Source organism: Urocitellus parryii, chromosome 5 (assembly GCF_045843805.1).
Source record: "Urocitellus parryii isolate mUroPar1 chromosome 5, mUroPar1.hap1, whole genome shotgun sequence".
Classification (NCBI taxonomy): Eukaryota; Metazoa; Chordata; class Mammalia; order Rodentia; family Sciuridae; genus Urocitellus; species Urocitellus parryii.
In genome coordinates this window covers 50,166,007-50,190,036 of record NC_135535.1, presented here as the reverse complement: position 1 = coordinate 50,190,036, position 24,030 = coordinate 50,166,007, and the positions used below count along the sequence as shown (strand labels likewise).

The 24,030-nt window shown below is 35.6% G+C and overlaps 1 protein-coding gene across 7 annotated transcripts in view; it reads right to left on the bottom strand.

Annotated features, from left to right (window-relative positions):
* The window catches only part of Grip1 (glutamate receptor interacting protein 1), a 373,677-nt gene that overhangs the window by 104,852 nt on the left and 244,795 nt on the right, over nt 1-24,030 (bottom strand). For all 7 annotated transcript variants that reach the window (XM_077798384.1, XM_077798385.1, XM_077798387.1 and 4 more), the window contains 3 exons: nt 21,653-21,736; nt 18,931-19,006; nt 16,720-16,865 (listed from right to left, as the gene is read on the bottom strand). In XM_077798384.1, coding sequence (XP_077654510.1) covers nt 16,720-16,865; nt 18,931-19,006; nt 21,653-21,736 — 306 coding nt within the window. The remainder of the gene's footprint in view (nt 1-16,719; nt 16,866-18,930; nt 19,007-21,652; nt 21,737-24,030) is intronic.

Sequence of the window (24,030 nt, the reverse complement as noted above, 5' to 3'; positions counted from 1 at the left end):
CAATTCTGATTAATTAATGATAACTACTCTTTTCCACTGTCTGAAAGACTGTGAGTGGCTCAGTTATTTTTATAAATAAATTCTTAAGCGCCACAAACTTACTTGAATGATGTCTCCAATGATCTGAAAAATGCAGTCTCAATATTCTGCTACTGAAAGATATGATGCTTACCTGAAGCTACACTTACTGGCATCTCAGAGAATCTCCTTTTTACCTTTACTTACAAGATTCAGGTTCTGTGGAAAATATGGAATATGATAGGGGTTGGGCATTGAGTATCCAATAGATTTACCCTCCAATCAGCAGCAAAAAGTGAAATTAAAGAAAGTCCGTGTTCCTCAAATGACCTACAGAACCCTGAGCTTCTAACTAGCCAAGATACCACAGCAGATTAGATTCAAAAGCCATACAATTAGGGATCTCTACCATGAAATCTTTGTTAAAATAGGGATCTACTAAAACAAGATACTGGACACAGGGTGATAGAGGCCACTTCATAATCCCATCCCAGAATTTCCCAAAGAATTGGAGATTAATAATTTGTTACTTGTGTACGAGTGTGCCCTCTGTGGGAGAGTCTCCCACTTTCCTTCAGAGAAAATGAATCTCTAGACTAATATTTACTACTAGACTCTGGAAGTCCAGCTGGTCTAGACTCTGGTGTTTCTAAATCACTCACAATTGCTAATGACAACTTGGGCAAGAAATCAACTGTTGGTGTGGGCCAGGGGGGTCACAGAAAACACTGTCATGTAGCACTCTGGGATTCTGGCTCCCAGAGGCCTCTATCTACAACTGGTGGGAAAGCTTATTTAAAGGAAGGAGAGGAAAGGAAAGGGAGAGGGGGAAAGGTGAAGGAAGGACTAGAGAGGAAGGTATGGGAAAGCAAGGGAGGACAGAATAAGAAAGAACATAAAAAAAAGAAGCAAATTGCTTACTTAAGTCTTTTTGCATCTCTTATTACCTTTGAAGTTCTCCAGGGACCAGTAAATATCTACTCTCAATTTGGATGAAACACCAGGGACACACTACTTTTAAGTTGTCTGCATTTCAGTCATTCAAACAAATATTTGATGTGTAAATTTTTGTGCATACAATGGTTTAAATATATCTACACACATAACTACATATTATATATATAATATGCATAAATATTTAATACATATTAAATATATATTAAAATATATACGTAGGCATAAAATATCCTTGTCCAGACCCTTATGGTGCTTACAGTTTGATGAAGAGTCCAAAAAGGTTAGTTTACCAACAAACTAACATTCTAATTGAGATAATTATTGAAAAGAAAAAGGAAGGGTTCCCTGGGAAAGTAAAACAGGAGACCTAAGCTACACAGGGTTTCAGGGAAGGTAGTTTTCTCCAAGGAAGTGTGACATTTAGACTGAGATCTTAAAGGACATGTACAAAAAAACTAGGTGAAGAGTTTGTTTGCACATATGCAAGGTTGGAGAATCCCTTCTTAGGCAGAGGAACAGAACTTGCAAAGTCCTTGAGGGCAGGAGCCCAGTATATGGGAGGAGCTTAAAAAAGAGGGCCTTGAAAGTCTAAGGGCAGAGGTCAACCAGGACCCTGGAAGGTGGAGACAGGGGAGGCTGTTCTAGGGTAGGGCCTGTAGGGCTTCACAGGCAAGGGGTGGCTGTAGTGAGATGACATAAAATGGGAGAGACAGACTCAACTCATGCTCTGTTAAGGCCTGGGTGAGCTTGAATTTGCACGGAAGTGGTGTGAAGGGTGGAGACAGACAGAAGGCCGGAGGTGACTTCTGTTCTTTGGGGAAGATGGAGTCTGTGAGGGAGAGGCATAAAGAAGTGGGTGGAAAGCAAAGATGGAGACTAGCAGGCTGGAGAGGGAGGAGTCAGAACCTGTGTTAGGACCTAGCTTGAGTAGGGAAGGGAAACAAAGGGTGTCCCAGGCTTTTTGTTTGGAAACTGCTCCATGGAGGCACTATTGCCTGAGAAGGGGAAAATAGTAGAGAAAAGAGCCTCAGAGAAAAAAAAAAAAGTTCAGTTCCAAACATTTAACTTTCAGAATCATCCTGTGAATGTGACATTTAAACTGCTCTTATTGGTTAAATTGCTTTTAAGCAAAGATTCTGGCATTTTGATTTTCTTATTTTCTTCTTAGGCAAGTTATTTTATTCCCTCTGATTCCTTAAATTGGAATCCTGAGGCTTATCTCTTAAGGTAAAAATACAAGGAGATGGTGTTTTTAAAATGACTATTATAGGCACTAGGTAAATGGAAGTTATTATTACTGTAATCTGCTAATAGCAATGTAAGGTAGAGAAAACACTGAGATTTGACTTTGGTATTTATAGATTGTGTCAACAGGCAAAAAAAATGTACCTTAGATTTCTATTTTTAAAACTAGCCTAATACCCTATTTCCTACATCACAAGGGATATTAACTCCAACATTTGTGATTTATTCTTGAACTTACAGGTCCTATTCATAAGTAATGATAAGCCTTAGAATGAAAGATTCTTTGTGTGAAAGGAAGAGAGAATTAGGACTATTTATAGTTTGTGACTACAGGAACTCTGAAAAAACAATAATGTAAATAGGTGCAGGTTTTATGTGTCAATTTGAAAGAATACATTTTATAAAACAATGTGGTAAAGAGAATATTGAACTGGGGGAAGGTCTTACTTAAACATACATACAGTCTCATGTATGTTCACTAAGAATGAATTAGAAAGTTCACTAAGATGTTCAAATTATAATTACAAAGTTCTTATGTAATATTCTAGACATGTAACCTTCAACATTCAACATTAAATGCATGATGACCATGAAGCTTACAATATCCTGTATGTTTTTTTTTTTTTTTTTAGAAAATGGAATTTGTTAGCTTAAATTGCAAATGAATTCACTGTCCTTGTGTGAACTGGCCTAATACTGTAGAAGTTGTATTCTTCCATTAATCAGAAAGTGCCAGAGACTCCTGTGGTCAACACAGAGAACACAGCACTTTGGCCTTTCTCAATGTAGCCTGGTTTCCTAAACTGGTTATTTATTATGAGGATAAAGCAGGATGAAGTTTGGGAAAGTGCACCATGAACAGAAAGTGCTCTAAATATATGCTAGTTATTTTGAATATCATTAAATTTAGGGAAAAGATAGGCTCCATATTAAATACTCCTCATTCCTTTATTCATTCAGCCAAGAGGTAAATGACATCTGGTGTCTGGGACCCTAAAGAGGAAACAGAATGGATTTGAAACAGGCTCTGTCCTTGAGGAGTTTATGAATTCATAGAGGAAACAGAGTTGCAGCTAGACTTCGACACTGAATGTGATGAAGACTATAAAGTCATGTAAAAAAAATCAGTATTGGTATTAAAAGGATAGAAGGCTTTCTTCCAGCTGGATTACCAAGTTTATCTTCAAGAAACAGGAATAAAATGGGAAGGTTGTCATAACAAAGTAAGAAAGCTCATAATAGCAATGACAAAACAATAATAAAAAGATATGTTTTTAAATTTCTCTGTGTTCCAGTTGCTTTAAATCTATGAACAACTTTAATTACTAGAGTAGCCACAGGAAGGAGCTACTATGACTAACCCCATTGAACAAATGGAAAATGGAGGCTTAGAAAAATCACGCATCTAGTAAGTTCCAGAGAAAGGATTCAAACCTGGGTCTTCTTAATCACTGCACTACTATGCTCCAAATAGGATGAAAACCACAAACACACACACATGAATAAACCTGGGTTATGAATCATTAAGTGCATGTGTGGCTGACGTGCAACAGAAGTGCAACTTGGAGAGGTCGGCCAGGGAAAGCTCAGAGTCTTACTGTCAGAATAAAAATTCTAAACTTTATTTTATGGCTAACAGGAGCATGTCCAAAAAGAGATGATGGTGGAAATTGTGGGAATAGATGTCAAGTTGTAAGAGAGGGTTTTCAGGGACAAGAAAGATGAGGAGGCTGATGGAAGAATTTTTGAATAGACAACTTGCATTTTACTTGTTTTAAAACAAAACAATTCTGTAGAAGAGGTGGCCTGTGTAACAGTCAATCACTCAATATTCCTTGTGTCTGACTCTATTAGATGCATGGTGGTTTCAAGTGGGATTCTGGCTGAGCCATGGTGCCTCCATAGAGATCAGAGGAAAGCCTGCTGATTTTCCCATTTCCTGTTTTATTGCTATCAACAAAGTATCTTTAGGTAATGGAAACTAGGATACAGAGTTATTGGTGTATTCTCAGTGAAATTTACATTAAAATTATGATCTCAACCTATTTCTGAGAATTCACCATTGAGAAATTCTTTGCTCATCTTAAAAATAAACCAGGGAGTCTTTACCAAAATGCTGTGACCTCCAGACCTGAAGACAGTTTCAGGACTATTTCCATCATTATAACTGCAGTTATAAAGACTGGCAGGTATAATAAGGTCCAGGATGAGGCAGGGAGATTGTAGTGGGTATGATTATAGTGAGTGATTGCATTCTCCTGAATTATTCATCAGGGGCATCTGGTACCTACTTTCACTGTTGAAGCCACAAAGAAAAGTAGTAATGGAGTTTATTTCCTTAGTAGTATGACTGTTGGAGTTAACCTGAAATTTTATTCTGAAAAAAAAAATTTACCACATAGTAAGTACTGAAGTAACTGCTATTGTGCAAAGATAGCCAAAATATGTGGTAAAGAGAATAGTTGCATGCTTGACAGGGAATCCTGCAAACTTTTGTTTCTTTGTAAGTTATATGCTATGTTATACATGAGAACAGCTAATGGAAGGTACAGAGAACAGTAATTTCTCCCTAGTGAAAGATTAAAGCTCATTTTACAAAAAGGAGTATGAAGTTGGTACACAGCTACAGGGACAGGTAATCATGATAAGTAGTTTGGTGCCATTCTATAAAAGATGACCACACACTGACCTTATGGTCAACAGAAATGCCTGCCTGCTACTGTTCTCAAAAGGAAAAGCCATTTTAGTCTACCCAATACACGTACATGACCTCAAAGAAACTTACCCTGCAGAGAGACTGCCCCCGACAGAGTTGTCAGCTTTTCATCTTTCTAAAATATGTTAAAATTAAAGGGCTAATTTTCCCCTTAAAGAACATATTTAATTTTAGAAGCATCATATATGGTCTGAAAATGAGAGAATTTTAAGCAACTTTCCATTAATTTCTTAAATGTCTCAGAATGCCAAGATCAAAATCCTTACAGTTAATGGCTTCACAGCAGCACTCTGGCCTTGTGCCTGTGATAGGGATGTTGGGAAGTAATCTTTAGAAAATTTGTAACTGTCATGGGACTGTTGGGATTGATGTGATTAACAAGGAAATGACCAGCTTTCTCTTTTTAGATAGTGGTTTTAGCTGTAACCACCTTAAATGGGTTTAAACTAGAGTTAAATATTATTTTAAAATATTTTTCTTTATAACATTTCTGTTAGTGATTAACAGTTACATCAACGAAAAAAGCAGCAGTGATAGCTTCTCAAATCTTTTAAGAGAATTTATTAAATTCAAAGAGATAGTAGTATCACCTCTGAGATGATCTTCTGCTCACCTTGTGTTACAAATATGGAGTAGTGGTCCAAAAGGCTTGAGAGACCTCTCTGATTCTATCACAAAGGATACCACCTAAACTATAATCAGTTGGTCCTTTAGGGATAATCTGCATATTGAATCATCAATCTACGTTATTTGTACTCTGATACCATTATTTATCACCTTAACTTCTACACCTAAGCTTCTAACAGCTCCTGAATAGTATTCTACAAGATTTTACATTCTTTTGGTGTTACTCAATAATTCAAAAAATGTTTAGGAATATCTCTTACACTAAAATCCAAATTACTTTAGAGGCCCAGAAACTAACAACTAATATCATAGGCAGAGCTTCAAGACACGTCTGCCCCCTCCCAAAGCCCAAAGACAGGAGTGGGTGTGACAAACCTCCTGCTGGAATGCAGAACCTTAGGAGGCTCAGGAGAAGGGTTGAGAGAGAGCCCACACTAGTGCCAATGAGCTAAGCTGTGCATCCCAGTTCTTGTCTCTGCTGCTCTGCCACAAATCTTCACATTCCTCCCAGAAGCCCTCAATTACCTGTTTTGGGAAACATGAGGGTTGGCAGAGAAGAATGTGGACAATTGAGAATAGAATCTCCAGTTGAGACCTTCTTTCTGAGCGACTGTGCCCATCAGACTGTCTGGAGCTAAGCTGGCTGAAATTTAAGGAATCACAAACCCAAATGCCTGAGGGGACAGTTAAAACATGGACTTGCTGTTGGTGTCAGGGAAATGACTTGAACAAACTGGAAAGAACATCTCTGATCCAAAAAAACAGCATCAGATTCAACTCAGGCCAATGGTTGTATTGGTTCCAGTAATGTGAAATTGTTAAGAGTAACCAGATATTTAGACTTATTATTATTATTTTTTAATACAAATGCATTTTACTCTGGAACTTTACGCCTTCCATCACAAATGAATTTACTTTTTATAAAAATAAAATTTCAAGTCAGGATTTAAGAATTATTGTACTTAGTTGAACCTGAGTGTCCACATGGCCATGCAAGATGGTTACCTGTCCTGTGAACTATGCATTATCATCCTCAAGTTACAAGTTGAGAAAATTGAAGTTCACTGAGGCAGAATGTCTTGCCCAAGGCTATACACTTAGAAAGCTGTGATTTCAGTCTGATTTGCAGGCTTCTTTTTTCAGTCCACCACTTAAATGCCAGTTTTCTTAAGTTTCAGTTTTGACCTCAGCCCGTTTTTTCTTCTCCTTCAATATATTTCTTCAGGGTAGTTTCTGATGTAATAAATCTGAAACTTTACAACTTTGCATTCTGCCTCTTTTTGTTACTTCCTTCTTCATATCCCATAGAACACTGAAAATCAAATTATGCAATTTGTTGTTCTCAACAGTCCCTAAGATTGCCTCCTACCCTACACTGCCTATTTCAGTAGTACCAGGGTACCTAGCAGGAAACCTCTGCCATCCTACTTGATTCAGTAAATGTAGACTGACCATCTCCTGCTGTCCTTGACACACATCTCATCCTTCCTCTTCCTATAGCTTTAAATGTTGAAAAATGACTCTGACTTTTCAAAAACAGTTTGAAGACCAAAGAATACGTGTCCTGTGGCCACACCCTCCACAATTTGCTCCCTGTGCTTTAGGGTATGAAACCATGGATTAATATGCGCAGTTGTAGGGAAAAGAGATACAGTGACAGTAAAAGGATCATAAGGGTTTTATTTTTCAAAATGTGCATATTTTTCAAATGTGCATGTGAAATTTTTCAACTAGTGCATAGGTAATTTAGTTTGAGAGCTGGGCTCTCAAACTGAATTACCTATGCAGTAGTTCTTTGGACCAGAGGCTGGAGTGCCTCTTGAATCTCTAGATGGATATAATTACACGTGTCATCACATGTACCTGTAGTACTCAGGTACAAAATATAAGAGATCACAATGTTCTTGTCCACTGAGGTTGGGTCAAACTTCAAAATCCTTAACATAGTGCTTCAGCTGGCCACTGTCAGCTAATCAGAGCTGACATCAAAATGGAAAATTATTGATTTTCTTGATTTTCCCTATTCTAGATGCACTTCATATATAATGTATACAGTTTTGAGATGTTGTATCAGTTTATTTGTTTAAGAATATTCAGGGAAAGATGATACAACATGCAGCAACTGATGTAAGGGTAAAAGGAAACCTCCAAAGGTATTCACTCATTTATTTAATAAATGTAATTGAGAGCTTATGCCAGACACTTTGCTAGGTACTGAAGTGAGTAGCTGATCATTTCTACAAAGTTGTTTTAGACTTCTAACAGCTGACAATTCTTTCTAGTCTGCTCTTGTATCTTCTTGGCTTCAGTAGGTAATCCTTGTGGTATATAGAATTTCTGAATTCATTCCCCAAAGATTCTACAACTTAACCTCAGAATCCTGTCAATAAGATTCTGTTTCACTGATGAAGTGTATCATGTTGTATGGCATAACTGATCTTTAAGAAAGAGAAATTGTCTGGGTGGACACAATGTAATGAAATGACTTCTTAAAAAGAGAACTTTCTCCAGTTAGTGGTAGAACAGGAAGGTAGGAGAGGGAATCGGAGAGATTTTAAATGTGGGAAACCTCAATACACCCATTCCTGCTTGAAGATGGAGTAGGACATGTAAGAAAGGGGTGGGTGGTTGTTACTGACAGCCAGCAAAGAGATGAGGACCTTAGAACTTCAATTCCCAGAGCCTGATTCTGCTAATACTATGAATCAGCTCAGAGGTGAATTCTTTTCCAGACCTCTGGGTAAGGGCTTAGCCTGTTGTCACTTTGCCTATCTCACCTACACAGCTGTGAGATAATAAAGGGCATTGTTTTCAGCCACCAAGTTTGTGGTGTTTTGCTACACAGCAATAGAAAATGAATACAGTCCTAAAATCCAATGGCATCATCTACTTGAATGCTGGAGAGCAAACGAGGTAAAGTTTTATACCCTCTTCTAGATTTCTGCATGTCTAATACTTGAAAAAAATTTTCCTAAAACAACCTGGTGAAGTTTTTTTTTGGAACATTATATTTCATATCTCCTCAAATTGACCCTTATTTTACATTTAGTAGTTAAGGTAGTTTGTAACACATATTAATCAAAAAAGTGCTTGTGTTTGCAAAATGTAAATCATACTAACCAATAACTACAATACAGTTTCTGATAGAAAAAAATGGATCAAAATAATTGAATAGACACATCATAAAGAATATGGCCTATACTGAAAAGGAGTTCAACATACTTATCCATCTGGTAAACATATATTAAAACCATAAAGAACTACCACCACACACCCATTACAATGATTAAAGTGAAAAAGACTGACGATACCAAGTGCTGATGACGGTGTGGAGGAAGCAAAACTGTTAATGGAGTGCCAACTGCTACCACCACTTTGAAAACTTTGTGGGTCTCTACCAAAATTGAGCATACATGTGACTTATGGCCTATATTATGGTTTGGATCTAGAAAAACCCCCAAAGCCCACTAAGGGCTTAGTTCCCAGTCTGGTGCTATTGGGAGATGGCAGAGACTTTAAGAGATAGAGTCTAGTGGGAGGCTACCCAGTCACTGGCAATATGCCATGAAAAGGATGTGGGACCCCGATCATTTCCTCTCCTCTTTCATATCCTGGCCTGAGGTGGGCAGCTTCGTTCCACCATGCACTCTCTGCCATGATGTGCTGCTTTGCCATAGGTCTTGTAGCAATGAGGCCAACTGATCATGACTAGAACTCTAAACTGTGAGCCAAAATAAGTCTTTCTCTTTATTTTATTATTTTTAAAAATTTTTTTTTAGTTGTAGATGGACACAATACCTTTATTTTATTTATTTATTTTTGTGTGGTACTGAAGATTGAACCCAGTGCCTCACATGTGCTAGGCAAGAGCTCCACCAATGAGCCACAACCCTGCCCCCCTTTTCTCTATTAGAAGTTGACTTATCTTGGGTATTTGTAATGGAAAGTTAACACAGTCTAGAAATTCCACTCCTAGGTATGATCTGACAAAAGTGTATACGTAGTTTACCAGAAGACATATATTAGAATGCTTATAATAACACTATTTCAGAAATCTCAAACTGGACTATATTTAAATGACCATCAACAGGAAGGTATTCAAAATTATTATATACAATAGAATACTATACAATAATAGTAATGAACTCTGACTATTGGCAATGATATGAGTGCATCTCACAAACATAATGTGGGTAAAAGAATCAAGACACCAAAGAAATGTGCCGTATGATTCAATTTATATAGAACTTAAAGCTCAGCAAAATAAAGTTCTGGTTTAACAAGTCAAAACAAAGGTTACATTTTGGGAACAGAGTGGGTAGCGATTGGGAGGAGGCATGGTGGGACTTTTGGTGATAATAATTATGTTCTATTTCCTGATCTGAATGGAGAATACACAAGTGGAAATTTAACAAGCTGTGTAAATAAGACTTCAGCACTTTTCTATTTGTGTTGTACCGTAATACAAAAGTAAATTTAAAGCATGCCCTATTCTAAACTAGCAAAATAAAAGTTAAAGAAAAAGCATACTGTTTTCTAATTTAGGGAAATTCCTTACTCACATATGATAAGTGGCTCTGAGTTTGTATTTGTAAAAAGGAATGATGTAGGTGACAGTAAAGAGTATTCTACAAAAATTCATTTTTTTATATAAAAAAGGAGAACGAATAGAACATCTAACTTTTATCTTAGAAAACCAACACTCTAAATAAAAGACTATTGCTATTTAAAGACAATAGGCTTTTTGTGGAACCCTCTGGTCTTCCACTTATGATATTTTCTAGGAAGAACATGTGTTATGTTATAAGTACTTTGGCAGGCCTTGAAAACTCCTTTTGCTTTACGGAGATTATTTTAAAGAAATCAATGAAGAAAACACAAAAAATGCTAATTTACTCTTGGGACTTGGGATTGAAAATTCACTTATGGAAGTTTCATATCTTGATCTTAACATTCCAAAAGAGTAAAATGCAAAGTATAGCCTAATCCAGTTGTGGTGATACAAATAGATCTATATGTTTCATTATAACAGATCTATATGTTTTATTATATATTCATATCTTTTGAGGGCTCATCACATCCAAATCCATCCTTGATGAAACAATGACTTGGAAATGACTATTTTCGGTTTGCTCAGAATTTAATGCCTATGAGGAAGGACTATCTACGTAATGGGGACAAAGATGTCAAAACCCTATGGCATTTTTTTAAAATACATTTTTTTTTTCAGTTGTGGATGGACACAATACCTTTGTAAAAATTTTATTTATTTTTATGTGGTGCTGGGGATTGAACACATGTGCCTGGCAAGTGCTCTACCACTGAGCTACATACAACCCCAGCCCACTCGGGTGCATTTTTAGAGAAAGGTTTTTGCTTTTATTTTTCCAGTATCTTTGGTTTTGCTTGCTGGTACCATCAAAGTAAACATAAGGAAATGCTTGAAGATGAGTAGAGAAAGTGACAGTTAAAGGGAGAGTCAGAGACTTAGAGGAATTCAGAAACATACAATAGGTAGATTCGGAAGTGTTATGATTTTAGGATTTGTGATGTCATTCTGCAATGTAAGACGGATCACAAATCATGAAGTAACTGCTCTTTGAACATACAGCAAGATCATTAATGTTTTGCCACATTCTACACACACCCATTTAATGATGACTGGTCGTAAGGATTGCTAATTTATGGGGGAACACATGGTCCAATTCACAATTATCATTAAGTGCCTTCTCTGTGTGACTGAAGGCTCCATGTGAGGTGTCATGGAAACAAGGAAATAAAGATGATTTGGTTAGTGTTTCCACAGAACATGGGGAACCTAGTGTCACAACAGAAACACACAGGCAACCAAGACAAAAAAAAATATATATCAATTTCCTCAAGAGGTACCAAGAAAGTGATACTTCTCAAGAGGGACAGAAAATGAGATAGTGATCCAGGTAACAGCAGAACCAACAAGGAAGTGGCTTTCATCCGGGCCTACAAATGTGTAGCTTGTTTTTGAAAGGACCACATATGGTAAAGCTAGACATTGGGCACTACAGTGGGAAAGCTCAGGGCACTTGGGAGAAACAGCTATTTGTCCAACTTTATTATCAACTACAATAATTTGTAGTTTACATTCAAAATCTGCTAAGATCACTGCAGACATTAACTGGTTCTTAGTAAGAAAGCTCATTTAAATTACACAACAGTGAGCTTTGTTTAATACAACTAACAAGAATTCCATTTTTTAAAAATTTTGGTTTTTTAGTTGTATATGGACTCAATGTAAGCCTTTATTTGTTTTTATATGGTGCTAGGATTGAACCTAGTGCCTCACACTTGGGAGGCAAGTGCTTTACCTCTGAGCTACAACTACTGCCCAACAAGAATCCCACTTTTTATTGACTGCTTTCTGTGGCTCTTCCATACAAAGAGTTGTAAAAGAAAACAAAACAAAAGGCAAATTTTTAGAGAATCAGGTAATTTTTAAAGATTCAGAGCAAGTTACCAGTCAGTACAGATTTGATATCATCTTCTAAATCCAATCAATACTGTAACACTGGCCTAGGGACTGACATTCAGAAAACGTTCCTGAGATAACTGTCAAGTAACTTCACCAAAGCTTCAAATATCTAACTGAACATACATTCTCAGAAACATTTTGGAAATATTTTCAGCAAAGGTTTAAGCAAAATAAGTATTCTAACGAACATTTAGGAAATATAATGATCCAAACACATCATTTCCCAAATATTCTTTCTAGCAAGAATTCACACTTAACAGATTCAAAATTGAACTACTGTTTTCTTCAAACTTATTCTTCCCACATATTTCCTTAAAATGTTATCAGACTAAATTCAGCTTTACTTAATAAAATTAATAGTGCCAATAGCTTTTTCAAAACAGATCACTGAACTTTCTAAAATTTATGACCTGAGATTTATTTAAAAATATATGTACTTCCAGGGTTGAAATATTGATATCGATTTTGCATGCACACACATGCACGTGCACACATACACAACGCTTCCCAGGAGATAATTTGTGTTCTCATAATAGCATGTAAATAAATGAAAGTACTAAAAGTAAATCAAAGCAAAAAGCATGCCCTACTGGCAAATGAAAAGGTATTCCATTTTGTTATTCATTTAGGGGATGTACACCACATTCACAACGAGATACCACATGCCCATCAGAATGGTTAAAAATGAAATGGACACAGAATTCCAAATACTGGTGAAGACATGAAGCAAAGGAAACTCCCCTACCACAGGAGTAAAGAGTGCACAGTATCTCTGGACACAGTGGTTAAAGTAGTGGTCAGTATCTGCCCCAAGCTAAGTCATTGAAAATCACTGAGAAATTTGATCTTATTTCTTTCTCTGCCATCATGAACTCTCAAGATAAGTAGACTTGTGGCTGATAAGGTCTTTCTGCCATGATGTAAAGAGAGTCCATCTCAGGCAAGAAAATCTGAGAAACATAACTAACTCCTATGACATTACTGAGTTTGTGTCTGAGGTAGGATATAAAGCTTACTACTGAAAAATTTGTGTCTATTTAGCTTTCCATGAGTGTGATGGAGAGTATCTGATTACAAATCCATAAATAACTATGGACTGAGAAAAGTTTTTACAAAAAACTAATACCTAGTGTCCTTAACATAAAAATAGTCAATGTAAGTTAATACAGAATAATAAAAAACTAAAAGCAATTTCAATAGAAAAATGAATGAGGGACATAAAAAGACAATAGAAAACGAAAATGACTAGGATTCATATGAAAATTTATTCACCTGACTAGACTATTTTAAAAGTGTAAACAAAAATAGAATTTCTTCTAACAATAAGATATATTAAAAATGATAATATTCAATGTAGACAAGCTCTACTGAGATAGGTTCATTTTGAATGTTGCCAATAGTAATGTAAAACAGTACAAACTTTCTGGAGAACAATTTGAAATTACGTATAAAACAAATATACCATTTGTCTTTTAAAATCATAAATGCAGACAAAGATTTGGGTATAAAAATATTCCTTAAAGTTATTTATGATAGCAATCTGTTGGAGATTAAATAAGTAAGTATAGAATTCATTTTGGGCCTGACCTGAAGTAGGAATGTAATATCATTTTTGTCATGTGGCTAATTAATTGCCTCAGCATCATTTACTGGCTAGTTCAAATTTTCCCCAGGGTTGTATAAGCATACTTCTGTTTTCTATCTACAGTGGTCTGTTTCTAGGCATGCTGTCCTCTTCTACTAGTCTCTCTATTACCCCATGTTATTATTGCATAAACTCAAAGGCACAATTTTAGAATGAGACCTGATATTGGGTAGAAAAAGATTCTCTCCCTTCATATGGTCTCAAAAACATTTTGGCTTTATGTCCCTTCTCCCTTTTCTAAATCCATGTACATTATAGAAATGGCTTATTCTTTTTAATTTTTTCACTTGTTCTTTTAAAATATATGTGACAGTAGAGAGTATTTTGACTACATACATAGAGGATAACTTCCCATTTTTGTGGTTGTACGTGATGTGGAGTTACACTGATTGTGTATTCATATGTAAACATAGGAAAAGTCAGGTCAAATTCATTCTATCATCTTAGAAACAGCTTGTTCTTATAACTCTTCTTATAAGATCATTTTTTTTGAGATTTTGAATAAAATTGAATCTATGGATATATTTGATAGAAACTGAATCTTTTAGATACTAACATTCCCATCTAAGAACATGATCTAGATCATCAGGTATTTAAGTATTCTTTTATGTATATAAATGTGTATATGTGTATGTTAAGGTCTGTAAACAAGTCAAAATAACACCTGGTATTTTGCCAGGGGAATGTTAGAGTTCATAAACAAGTCTGGATGGTGCCTGGCAAAATGCCAGAGGGAGTGGTTTGAAAAGTAACAAAAGCGAGCCATTAAGTTTGGAGATTCTTATTGGTTGACTGATGTATCTAGTTTATGCTAATTAAGATAAGCTGTGCAAAAATGTATAAATACCTCTGTTGTCCTACAATAAACGGCTCCCATTCCTGCTGTATCAATCTACAGAAGTTGTTCGTCACCCCCTGGGTATTTTGCTGCAGCCGGCCTGTGGCATGTGTATATGTATAATGGGTTCAAACAACTTGGGTTAGATCTGTTTCTTATAGAAACTTATGATTTTAGTGCTATTATAAAAGTATCTTAACAATTTAATTTTCTGGTTTTGGCTGTAATACAGAAAAGCAAAACTAATTTTTGTATGCTGATCTTATATCCAGCCACCTTGAGGAACTCAAGGAGTTTCCTTCCTATCCTTACATTAAAGGGGCTAAATGGAAACACTGGGCTGTAAAGATTGCCAGGTGTCATTTGGAGGGTGAGTGTGAGTTGGAGAAAGAACCTTGGCAATGCTGAAACATGAACTCAGACTCCTTTGATATGGTATTAATCTCAGAAGGGGAGTTCTTTTCTCTGAAGTGTAATGCTCAGACCTTTCAGATATTTGTTGTCTTCAGTATGGGATATGGTTTCTACTACAGCTTTGGTTTTTAGTCTGTCATTCTATTTAAAACACCTGCCAATCCTTACCTGTGTCTACCCTTATTCTCTAGTACAGAATCCTGCCCATACTCTTCATAATAACTAAACTTCATGAGTGCTTGTTACTTGGCAATATTCTTGTTTGCTGTTCTTCTTACGGTCCTCAAAGGGTAAGGACCAGGTCAGTTTTGTGTATTACTTCTGCATTCTTGATACCTGCCATTTAGCTTATAAATGTTTTTAGACTGAATGAGTTAAATATGTCCAACATCTATTTGTTTTTTTAATGTTAATTATTTGTCACATTTAAAATATCTTCATAACTGCCCCTGCAAATAGGCATTGTTAGTTCCCATTTGACAAAGAAAGCAGAGGAAAATCAAGTGACTTGGTTCAATCAATAACTGGAGATCAGAAGCATTGAAAACAAAACCAAAATCATCTACTAAAATCGAATTCAAATACCATATAACAAAAGAAATAAAGTGGAAAAGGGAGAAAACAAAAGAGGAAAGACAAAGGAAGGTAGGAAAGTAAAAAAGGGAACATTGATTTGTGAAAATTTCATGTCAAGACCATATCACACCATTTGCCATGCTAAAAACTCCTTAAATCTCAGATTTTATGCTTGTCAGAAAACTTCATACCTCTCTAAGACATTGAAGGTCAGCAAACAGATTATGAATACTCTCAAATGACATTGTTCTATATGAATCATATAGATTAGGACATAAAGGGGTTTGCAGTTATAGAATTAGTCTCTTTTTCTTTCCTATATTTTATCAGCATAAAATTGGCTGGCAAAGCCAGGTCACATAATCAAGTCTGATAATTGTCAGGATTACCTGCAACAAATTGATTTAAGTTTCAATTTCCAGGTCAAATCCATTCCTTCATTATTTTTCTTCCTCAGAATATGCATACACACATACACACACACACACACATACATACATACATACATACACACACACACACACACACACACACACACACACACCTGTTTGATTCTCCAAACATTTAGAAGCCAAATTAGAACATTTTGCTAATTTTGTATGAGTTTAGGAGTAGTCCCTTTCTATTAGAATTCCCTTTTAATGAAAAAAAAAACATTGCATTTAATTTTCAATTTTAATCAATGTTGCTATATGTGCTCTTCCTTTCTCTTGTCTTTGAGTCTAACATGAAATAAATGATCATTTCTATTAATTCTGATTAGCTGGTTTCAGGTTGTAAAGTTACATAAGAAGGAAAAGAATCTCCCACTGCTGCCAGTCTCCAAATATTAAAATCGACAGTAGCAATCCTTTAGTTAATAACACTATTTTTTTTTGTGATTTTGGAGGGGAAAGATACTTTGCTGCCAAGGGTAATCCATACAGAACAGTTGATTGCTGGATGAGAGACACCCACAGAATGAGACATTATTATAGAACATGAGAACTCTACTCAACACCATTGAAAAGTAGCACACCTTTTCCTGAACTCAGACTACAATGATAGAGTATTGATGCAATTCTGTCTGCTCCAGGAGGGCCGAAAAATATGCACTTATGTACAGTGGGTTTTCAGGGATGGACATCGACATGATCTAGAGCTTAAGAGAGCACATGCTTGGGATTCCAACATACCCATTACTGAGACATCGTATTCTATCAGCAGCGTTGCTTCTTGTCCACATTGTTTAAGAATACTCATGGCTTCAGCATGTGTGGTTCCAAGAAGCCGAATTCCATCCACACTGAGCAACCTGTCTCCAGGTCTGATAGTGCCCTCTCTAAAGGGAAAATAAAGGCAAGGTCTTGATTAATGTAGCATAATGCTTAGTATTAATAGTCACTTAGCCAAAGCCATTCTTCCACACATGTACTGCCATCCATCCCATTTGCACTCTTTGTAAGCCTCAGGTATCACAATAAGAGTGTAAAGAGGAAGCCCTGCAAGGAAAATTGCTATAATACAAAAATCAGTAATGAGAAGATAACCAGACATTAGCGGGTAATCTAGTTACTCAGAGTTAAGTCTTGAGTACAAAAGTAAGAAAGGCATATTTTTTTCTTTTCTAGGTTTTTGCCTGAAAGTCTAAAATTGATTTATTAGTACCCAGGAAATAGCATTCACCTATTTTCCCGAAGTCAGGTGAGCAGAAAAGCCTTCTTAATTTCATTCAATTTATTACCAGTGAACCCAAGTGGAATGGGGAAAGCTGGTGAGAAATTGCACTACTCTGTAAATTTCCCTAATGATTTATAAGGCTGTTTGGCAATCAATAAATGAATTCAGTCTCATATTTCTGGGAAGAAGAAGGCAAATTGTATTTTCCCTGTTGTGACCAGTCTTCAGACACTGGGAGATGACACCAGGGATGTTAGTGACATGATAGAGGCAGAACCAGGGTGCCTTCAGGATTACAGCCTCCCTACCCAAAAGATCTCTTAGACATCTTTCTCTTGGGCAACTAAGTATTTTGACTCTTAAGTCTTTATCGTTAACACTTAGGTTTCCTTGACTCCTAAGCTAATTTGATAATGTATTGCTCACAAACTTACGGTCTGTTTTTGATATTCTTGTTAACCCTAACACTAAATGTTGATAAGAAATGAACAGATGTCTATTTTCATCAGAAAGAACAATTCCTAAGAGAGAAATGAGAAAGAAAAAGGCAAAACTTCCCTGGAGGTTTTAACTTTGTGCTATCCTTTACAAAGGCACATATACCCTAGCACAGTGTCTCCCTTCTCTCTTTATATGAAATATCATCTTTCTTAAAAGTGAGCCGACAGCAAACGCTTTGAGGAAAATAAACCTGAATTTGTATCCTGGTTCTTCTTAATAGCTGGCACGTGACTTAACCATCTGGGCCCTCCATTTGGCCAGCTGAGATACAATAAAAATATCTCATTCACAAGATGGTTTTAAGGCTAAAAATATAAGGCAGTGTTGGCCAAGAAGTTAGCACAGTTCCTGACACACAGTCTGTGTTTAATAAATTGTATTTATTATTATAATTTCTATTTCTCTCTGGTCTGAAACAGAGAGACAGATTTTCCTCCCATCTTGCAATGATATCTCATGGCAGGAGTGTGTTCCTCCATCATTATGCAGTTGACTTTTACTGTGGGAAAATAATATAGAGATAAGTATGTCCAGAGACACCTAAACTGTGAGTTTACCTGGGACCCAACAAGATTTATGATGTGAAGGCTGAAGGCACTTGTCTTTCACATATTCAAATTCTCAAGGAAAAGAAATTGAAGGAAGTGAAAACTTCCTGGCAAAATTCCTTCCATTTTGCTAAAAGTCACTTCCATTCTGACATGAATGTCATTATCTAGAGATAATACCAATAGTGATAAGAATGCCAATAATTACAAAAATCAAACAACCATGACCTGGTTCTTCTTAATAGCTGGCATGTGACTTAACCAATCTAGGCCTCCAGGTCAGGAGGGTAGCAGTTGAGGGGCCAGATGCCTGTCATAAGTCCCTCCTATATGAAAGCCCCCCTGAAGGAACCATGCATCTCAGACCTTTGATAAAAGGTAACAGACCCAAAAGGCAGGTATTATTGTCAACGTCTACAGTGGAGGAAATTGAGCTCAGAACCAAGTTACTTGCCGGGGATAAAGTATGCTAAATGCCGAATCTAGAGACAAACATTATTATTTCAAATTCTTTTAGTTTTCACATTCTAACATATTTATGTAATATCTATCTTTGCTATGAAAGATGTCTAAGAGATCTTTTCTATTCTCTCCAAATTCTATAAATCAAATTCTATGCCAAAGTCTCCAACTCTATTTAATCTGTTTTGGACAATAACACAGAAAGATGAAGTTTACCTGTCAGCAGGCCCTCCAGGACGAACACATGTTATCACAACTGGGCGAGATTTATTCCTATCATCATGGGCTCCCCCTAGCAAAGAAAAGGAATACAGCTTTAAAATATATTCATCATTGAAGCTTGGGAGGCGGAGGCAGGAGGATTGTGAGTTCAAAGCCAGCTTCAGCAATTTATCAAGGTGATAAGAAACTTAGTGAGACTCTGTCTCTAATAAAATACAAAACAGGACTAGGGATGTGGCTCAGTGGTTAAGTAATCCTGAGTTCAGGTACCCTTGTACCCCCTAAATAATAATAATAATAATAATAATAATAATAATAATAATAATAATAATAATAAGTTCATTGTTGCCATTAAGAAAAGCTCATTTACAAAATGCCAGCTGAGAAACTGCAGAATATTTATTGACGTAGGGAAGAAAACATGCAAAATTTGCCTTCTTACATATAACAATGGCCTCAAAGGTCTTACTTGTTTCTTATGGAATGTGTTTAATGAATGGAAATTGAAATCTCCTATGTTCAGGCCAGAGCATCACTTTTTTTTTTTCCTATGGGTACAAGTTCTATTGTTTAGAATCTGTCACTTATGTTATTAGAAAAATAAGTCCGTTCACCATCTAAAAGCTTATTTTAACATCCAAAGTTCTATTCCATCAGGTTATGAAGTAATTCTCCAGCACTAAACAGATAGACTCCTTCTGTGCTATCAGCTCCATTTCCTGATTTTCCTGGTAATCTCCCTTGATCTCAGAGTAGCTCACATCCCATCCATGCCAAAATGTCTTAAGAGTCATGCTAATATTTACCCACCATACCTTTTCTGTTTTTTTTTTTTTTTTTTGTATTGGGGATTGAACTCAGGGGCACTTGACAATTGAGCCCAATGCCAATCCTATTTTGTATTTTATTTAGAGACAGGGTCTCACTGAGTTGCTTAGCACCTCGCTTTTGCTGACGCTGGCTTTAATTCATGATTCTCCTGCCTCAGCCTCCTGAGCCTTTGGGATCACAGATGTGTGCCACCATGCCTGGCTGTATCTTTTCAATCTGATTAACCAATGATTCTTAAGGGATGGATAGTGGCCATCTGTTGAGCTGGAAAAACCTTCTAGAGATGGATCTCAAAAGGATCCAAAAGTATAAGTCTTTCTTTGATTCACATTGAGAAATTAAACAAAATTCTATGAACTTTTGTTTTACCAATGTATTAACAAAGTTATTAAAGCCTAAAAAATGTGGTACTCATCAACTAAACTTGTTTATTATCACTAAAATCAGATTAATGCCAAGCAGTCTGAAGTTCACACAAATCTAGGCAATATTTAATTATTCATTCATTTATTGAGTGCCACTATGCACAAGCCAGTATTGTAGGCTCATATTATAAAACTCCTGTGCGTATACACAGATATTTAAAATTCCTGAAAAGTATGAAAGGAATATTCTGGTAATATTACATCATTTGTTTTCTTGAGGTGGTTGTAGAATTCAGCTGTTTCTCTTCCTATTTCTTAATGATAAATTGCTATTGGTTTGGCTTTTTTCTTGGCAATTTGATTTGCTATAAGCCACCTGATAACTAGAGATATACACTTGCAACACCAGTAATTTTTGCTGCATCCTTTCAATAATAAGGTTTGTATGCTTGTGATTCAAGAACACACTTACATTGCAAAAACAGATGACACACGTGGGTACTTTGTCAGTTTGTGTCTTAAATTCACTGGACTTTCCTATAGAAAGAGATCTTGTCTTATGACTCCATCATACTGATATCTATGCTGACATCAATACATCCTTTGAAAATATTTGCTTGATTGATTTGCTACTTGACTGGTCCATAGTGAGACCTAACGTTTAAAGCTCAGCACTTACGACAAGTCTATGCAAGCCAACACACCTCCTTTAATCTTTGATGCATGTATATTTGTTAAGATGCTAAATGTTAATTCAATAATTTTTATAATTTTTTTTACTCTGGTGAAGTACAGAATGTCATAGGTAACAACAAAAAAATCAAGAAATGTATGTTAACAAATTCCCGATGCTTCTATAGTTCTCTATTGAACCTCATTGTCACATAAGGAATTGAGAGCTGTTAATAAAGACATAGTATTATAGGGATGAAATTACTATTGAGAAAAACAGAATAATAAAAATCAGAATCACAGCTTAGAATTAATAATTTTATAGAAAAGTTGGAGTCAATTGAAATCTTTATTATCAATGCCATCCCATAATAAGATGAGTTGAGCTGATGCACACAGGTACTCAAGGGATTAGATCATCTTAAATCCATTTTTAGAAAGCTACAATAACAAAATGTATTTCTAGAGAAATTAATTTAGACGAACTTGGTTAATCCTTATGTATTAAATCAACTCAAGCCAACTCATCAACATTTTTGATTCAGTGATATAGAAAAGGGAAAGGAAAAAGATGTGTTGAAAAGTGACAGATCAGTAGCATGACTGTGTATGACAAGGTTTACAAACACTGGCTGCTTGTTCTGTATAGTGGACTAAAATAATGCTGATCATTTGAACTCCACTTCAGTTCCCATCGTTTTATTTATTTAAAGAAGAGTGGGTTCAAATATTAAAACGTAACTTAATACAATGAAAACGTCAGTTTTGGGGGGATGATGTTCCTGTAAACTCCCAATCTATCATGCCCAATTCTCCAAGAATTTCTGATGGTTCTAATCGTCACATACCTCGTATTACAAAACCAAAGGTGTTGCCTTCTTTATGTAACGTGACCTCCACTGTTCGGAAAATAACACTTGATCCTTGTACAGCTGCAAATAGGAAAGAGAGGGAAGTATAAGTTTTAAAATATAATAATGCTTCTAAATTTTTCAATGTGGCATAAAATATTATAGATCCCTCTTGCAAATATTTTTGTTTTGTGTAATAAAAATCAACAATTCCAAAAAATGTTAGAAAAAAGTAATTATAAGGACATGCAAATACCATAAAAGAGTTATGTATCTAAAGGAACCAAAATTATAGCTCCTTCCCTTCCTGTGTAGAAGATTTCTACACAGAATAACAGTTACATTGCTTGAACTCTACAGAATGAGACAATCTCCAACAAGTAGAACTGTTTTCCCTTTGTGAAATGTAAAAACAATGATTTTTTTGCAAAATTAATGAAATATTTTCTTCAGTTATTTTTAAGATAATTTAAATTTGTTGAAAGACAAAAGTAGAGATGTCTTAGAATCATTAACACACACATTTTATTTTTTTTCTACCTAGGTTGCTAGCCAATCAGGACAACATTTATTTTTATTTTTGTAGCTAGTTCCAGAAAAAAAAAGTATTACTCTCAGACTGCTATCAATATATGTAAGTGATACAAATAGGTGTTCTGATATATAAAGAGCTATTAAATGAAGATATTAGCAACCCAAGTGAAATGTGGAGAACAAAACAATGCTAAGTACATTCAAAATATTACTACTAACAAAATAAAGATCTACTTAATTTTACTTGATGTCTCCATGCCTATGTTATTTGCCTGCTGGTTGCTCTCATTTCACAAAGTGAAATTGCAATGCCAAGCTGAGATCATGTTAGACATCTGCATGAGGGTACAAGTCATGTGAAGGCACAGTCGCTAAGACATCCTGTAAGACTACTTTTAGGAAACTAGTGAGTAGTTCTGGTTGTATATTGCACTATTGCTGCATTTAGAAAACAAAACTGCATGAATTAATATTTTTTTCATTATGAACATAGGAGTATTTTATGCATGGAGACAGAAAAACCTGTGATATTTAGAAATGGATGGTTTTAGACTTAAAAAACCCTGTACAATGATATCTAATGCCATATTCATTATAAATAACACATTTTTTACACTGTTGCTAGATCCTAAAGGGTTTACTTATTACAAAAAAAACCACATCAACAATAGATAGTCCTTGACTTATGATGACCTCACTTATAGTTTCTCAACCTGAATGACAGGGGTGAAGGCATATCCAGAACGTCACTCTGCTTTTCACATTCAGTGCAGTATTCAATAAAATATGTGAGATCTTCATCACTTTGTATACAATAGGCTTTGTGACTTACAATTTTGCCCAATGGAGGCTAATATCAGTGTTCTAAGTATGTCATAGATGGGACAGGCTAAAGTGATACAATTTAGCAGGATAGGTAAGTTAAAAGTAGTTTCACCTCATAATATTTTCATCTTAGCAATGGTTTTATTGGGATATAAACTCACCATAAGTCAAAGAACATCTACATATAGACAGAATTGAAAGGCATCTTTAAAATTTACTTTCCTTGCCATTTATAGGAAGAGCTAGTAGTTTTAATTAAGCATTACTTACAATTATTTTTAATTATCAGAAAATCTTAACCCTCAAAGGAATACTGTAGAAATGTTTATGAAAAGTACACATTTAAATTTACAAAACTGCACATTTAACAGGCTAGGACATAAAGTGCAAAAATAACTTGGATCTGCTGAAAAACAACATAAACCTGCAGCTGAACAAATGTTTTGGTACACTGCTGATTTAATTAAATGTCATATTCTTGCTACCAGGGGAATTACAGTTTATTCCAATCAACTAGGAACAGTGCAAACAACTGAAAAGAGTTGAGGTATAGTTTTAATTAAAAGAAAAACAAAATTGGGTTCAAACCAAATGTTTTTTTTTTCTATTTCTATGACCCAACAAGCCACTTGAAGAAATTGGTTAAGGAACATGATGTTTTCTGTTCAGCTGATAAGTGAGAAAAACAAAGGATATGGGAGAAATACCCGATAGCATCTCCTCTGTCCCCAGACCTCTGCAAAACTGTTTGCAAATATTATTTTATTTAATCATTAAATCATCTTTCAATTATGTTCAACCAAATCCTAATTCTGGACCACCTGTCCTTGTTGACTGGATGTCTGTTCTGGGAATGCAAAGTAATGGAATTTTAACATTGCTCTAGTTAAATCTTGCTGACCACAAAGTCTTAAAATCAAATCTTAAGTCACTATAAAGACTTTGGGGATTATCTACCACTGTAGATTATCTACACTTATTGCTCTCTATCAGTTACAATTGTAAATCTGAATGCT